The sequence below is a fragment of the Teleopsis dalmanni genome, chromosome 2, assembly GCF_002237135.1.
Source record: "Teleopsis dalmanni isolate 2A chromosome 2, ASM223713v2, whole genome shotgun sequence".
Taxonomy (NCBI): Eukaryota; Metazoa; Arthropoda; class Insecta; order Diptera; family Diopsidae; genus Teleopsis; species Teleopsis dalmanni.
The window spans coordinates 91,346,343-91,351,101 of NC_051847.1; the positions used below are offsets into that span (position 1 = coordinate 91,346,343).

Below are 4,759 nucleotides of genomic sequence, written 5' to 3' on the forward strand. Positions count from 1 at the left end.
GTTGTCACTGTTGATATTGTTATTGTTGTTGGTGTTGTTGGTGTTGTTGGTGTTATTTATGTGTTGTTACTTTTAATATTGCTTGCGGGTTGGTGTTGTCCATGCGGCGTGTATCTGCTGGCAAGCAGGCACGCAGGCAGGCAGCCGAACAAGCAGGCTAAATCGCATTTGAGATACAATCGTTATTGTTGTTGTTGTTATCGTTGTTGTTGTTGTTGTGATTACTGCTGCTCACGATCGAATATTTATAAAAGCATTGTTGGCACAAATATCCGAATCAGTCGGTTTTAGAACGCTTCTCCTATGAGAACGCGTATGTGAATAGTGTTTATAACGATTTCTATTTGAAAAAAAAAGAAAACTTCATACATTGAAACATTAAGAAAAAGTTATTGTTTTTTATTTTCATTTATATGAATATATGTATATTTAATATTGTGAAAATATCTTGCATTATTTATCAACATTGGAAAATTCGTGTGACGTACGTACGCGCTGTTGGGATTAAGTATTGAAGTAAAAATATTGCAGATATTTTTATTTTCTTCGGTTTTCAAACAACATTCAAATCGCAGCGCGTGTTTTTCTTATTTTAAAACTACGACAGCAAATATTTCAGTAAAATTAATTTAAATTAATTTTTTGTAAAATAATTATTGCCAATAAATTAACAGTAATTACACAAAATGGTTAAAAATCGGAGATTTGAAAAAGGTAAGTTCAGTACATATTTGCATTTTCAATTAACTCGTTTTGAAGAGATGAAAGCGCGTGTTTTCATTTCAATAATTCGATTACATAAATATTCAAAGTGATTTGATTTGATTGGATTCGAATGGAATGGATTTGATGAATTCCAAATTTAAAGTGAAATTGAAATTGAAGTTCAAATTATGCATTCTGTTAATAAGCAACCATAGTACGTGTAAGTTGTGTAGCCAAGAAGAATGCATCCAGCATTTTCTATGCAGCTGCCAATAAAATTTTAACGCTGCATAAATTAACTTCTGGAAATTTCATACATTTCATATATAAATATAGTTAATAATAAAAAAATTCTATAGAATTGTTGCATAAATCAGTTAGTCGTCAATTCATTTAACAATTAATAACTGCAGACAGTACTTAGAAGTACACTTAGAAGACAAATGCTTCTGCAGATATTATAAAATTTATAGATTTATCTTCACATAAACTTCACTGAATGTTTAAATTAACATTACTAAAACGCAACAATATTTAAAATTTTGTAATATAAATACAAAAATTTTTTGCTCAGAACACCGGAAATATTTCATAGCTTGACAACGAAATTGTTAGCACTTTTTAATGCTAATATGGAATTTATTTAAAACAAACAATTTAATTTGTATACATACCATATTAAGTATATACTGCTATTGGTATATACATTATCTGCTTAATTAAAAGTTGACTGCTTTATTTTTGCTTTAAAAAGAGCACAGTAATATACAATATTTGTTCGTCACTAAATATATTTTTCCATTATATACATACTCATATATACATCTGTATTATATATGACATAAGCGTATACGGTGCTGTATTATTTACTGATGTTTTATCAATGATTCCAATACTTGAAATATTTCGAAATTATATATAATCAAATTAGTTAATTTATTATCTGCATAAAGTTATATCAGCGTTTCCAGCAATTCCTAATAGATTCTTCATAATATAAATGACTCTTTGGCTAGAATATTAACAAACCTTTCAACAAGTTGGCTGTGACGTGCATCTCAGTGAATTTATTTGTAAAAATATTATTCATAAATAAATTACTTGGCACGCCTACATTAAAGGTTTGACTGTACCTCACAACAAATTTATAATACCAGACTTTTCACATTTCCATTCAAAAAGATTTCTTTTATTCAATTCACTTAAAATATTCACACCATTAATAAGTAGTTAATTAACTATAATTAATTATGCATAATTATAAATAAAATATAAAAAACAACAAATTATTGAATGTATATATTATTTAAAAAATTAAAAATGTTAAAGTCACAAATTTAATGATGGATGGGTACTAGCTAATCGAAACCACACATAGAGCTGATAGTAGCGTAGTGTTATCAGATTAAAAGTCAGGTTATCAATCCCTAAAAACAGTTAATAATAATACATATTCACCAAAGGTTCTAAGTGGTTCTAACGCTTGAGTTGTTTATTAGACGGCAACACAATGGGTCCATCGCCGATATAACCTAATACACATTACTTTAGATGCATATATCAATAACGAATTTCAAGAAATAGTTCATTTCAATACCAGGTACAAAGTGAATCCGATCAAAAGTGGTGACACTAAAAAATTTTATTCGTGTTTTCGAGGATGATCAAAAATAGAAGAGATTTTTCAAGATCGCCTTGATGACCATATCTTTACATTCACATTTCCTTATAAATATATGAAAATATTGTGTTTTACTACAGTTGTCAGTGCTCCTCTATCAAGGTTAATGTAATTGGTAACATGAATCAAATAATTCCATGAAAAAAAATCTGATAAGAGCTCTTACTGGGAATAAGTAATACCACATTAGCTGAATTTGGTTTAAGCATATAGACACGCATTTAATAAATGTTGACGACTACATACGAATTGACTATCATTTCATTTTCACTGAAATTCTTATCAATCTGTATAAATCTTTACAATAAATAATCTTTTCATGTACAAAACTAGTTAACTAAAACTTCCTTAAAATATAGGTTTAAAATTATTTTAGTGTCTATGTTAATCTACACGATCTTTAATAGTCATAATCTGTTGTATGTATCACACAGACTTATATCACAATATATAATTTCAATTTTAAAAAGGAGATAGGGCAACAGAAGTGCTATTATTATAATTGAATAATATAATTAAAGTAAATAAACTAATTAAATTATTATGAAATAATTATCTGAAATTCTAAGCTCTATAAAACTTAGAGTTTGGTAAATGAAAAAATGTTAGAAAAAATTTTAATATTCATTTTAAAACTTTAAAGCTTCTTCTATGTAAATCAAAGTAGCTAAGGATTATAATTTTCTACCAAAATTTTCTAATATTACAAGACATAATTATCATTTCTCTAAAGATCTAGAAAAATTTTATTTTATTATTAATTTAACATATTTTAATAAAATACTTTTAAAAAGTATAAATAAAATCATTATCTCTAATTTATTCTTTTTCGAATACATTTGGATAAGACCTAACCTTATGTAGTCTAAAATTTTCTTAAATCACATCCATAGTATGTTATTAACCCAAAGATTTAATTCGACTTATGTGCTAAATGCCAGATTATATTAAAATTTAAAAAAAATTTATGTTTAAATCGAATACATCATCGAATACAAAATAATTGAAATACCTATATCAAAAATTTAAAATAAGAACTCTCAAATCTTTTTAATGATCGTATATACCATATATAAGAAACAACGAAGTAGTTTCGGTAGTTTTTTTGTAAATACAATTTTTTAATAAAATATATAATTTACAATATGTTAATATGTATATATTTTTATGTCATAAAATTTTAAAATATAATAATGTGAATAAAAATATCCAATGAATATCCAATGTGTTAAGTAGATTAATTGGCAACCATTTACGTTCTTGGGTTCTAGTGGGTATTTGTGTTGGCTCTGACTGATATTGTTGATTCTCTCATATAAGATTGAAACTTTAAGATTAATTGGAAAGCATTGCTATACTCTACATGAATAATTCCCATCGTTCACTAAACTTAAGTCAAAAGTCGGTTCTAGTGAGTAACCACTAGTAGGTAGTAGGTGCTAGTATTTGTGACTGATGTTGCTGATGTTTTCATATATCGTGTAAGCTATTAGATCACTTTATAATTTCAGAACGCTAGTCCAGATGCGTATATTTTCACGAACAGTATTACTGACTTCTCAATAATGGAGTTCCAAAATTTATTAACATAATTTGTCATAAAAAAAATAAACAGAAAAAAATATTTAACAAAATTTGAAAAGAATTTTAAAACTGCAACACGCAGGAACTATGATATTTTTCACAAATTATTACTAAACATTACACCATCGTACCTATCGTTCTCTTCTGAATACTCCACTGTTAAATTAAGTCACTTCTTTTGTGTCGATAAAAATTGAAAAATTGATCTATAAATTTAAAAAAGTAGTTCAAGGTAATATTTTACTATTGGTTATTGGGCGAAAGGACAATGACTTCAAAGGGCATGCGCGGAATTTACTTAACGTCTACGCACATTTGAATAATATTTATCAACTACAAATACAGTGAAGCACTTACGAAGAAGGTTCATTTATTTATTTATAACAATATAATTAACTGTTATCAATGTTATTGGGAATGGTTATATACGAATATACAATAATTAAATATAAATAAATGCCGATAAGAAAATAGCTACGATTGCACTCAAATCAATTTGCTTCATATGGTTCAGACACAAAGAGACCTAAAATTCAAAATAAATAAAAAATAGCACAAAAGGATATTTTACTACTTAAAAATAAGATAAATATTATTCTCACTATAAGTTTAAACCATAAATCGATTATTAAATAACTTAAGTGCACCGTTAAAATTATATATTTTTTTTTTTCATTGAAAATATTTTGCCAAAAGTTTTGTAGGAAATGAGGTTTTGTTTGCCAATATTTTCATAATTCACATTGAAATCGTTGTTTCCATTGTCCTTCTGCGCACTTAAACGTAACG

The 4,759-nt window shown here is 26.7% G+C and overlaps 1 protein-coding gene across 1 annotated transcript in view; it reads left to right on the top strand.

Annotated features, from left to right (window-relative positions):
- The first annotated feature begins 299 nt into the window (after positions 1-299).
- LOC119682390 (putative inorganic phosphate cotransporter) overlaps positions 300-4,759 on the top strand; it is a 28,350-nt gene continuing 23,890 nt past the window's right edge. Inside the window, exon 1 of the mRNA XM_038095820.1 lies at positions 300-714. Within this exon, the coding sequence (XP_037951748.1) occupies positions 687-714 (28 nt within the window). The 5' untranslated portion in view covers positions 300-686. The remainder of the gene's footprint in view (positions 715-4,759) is intronic.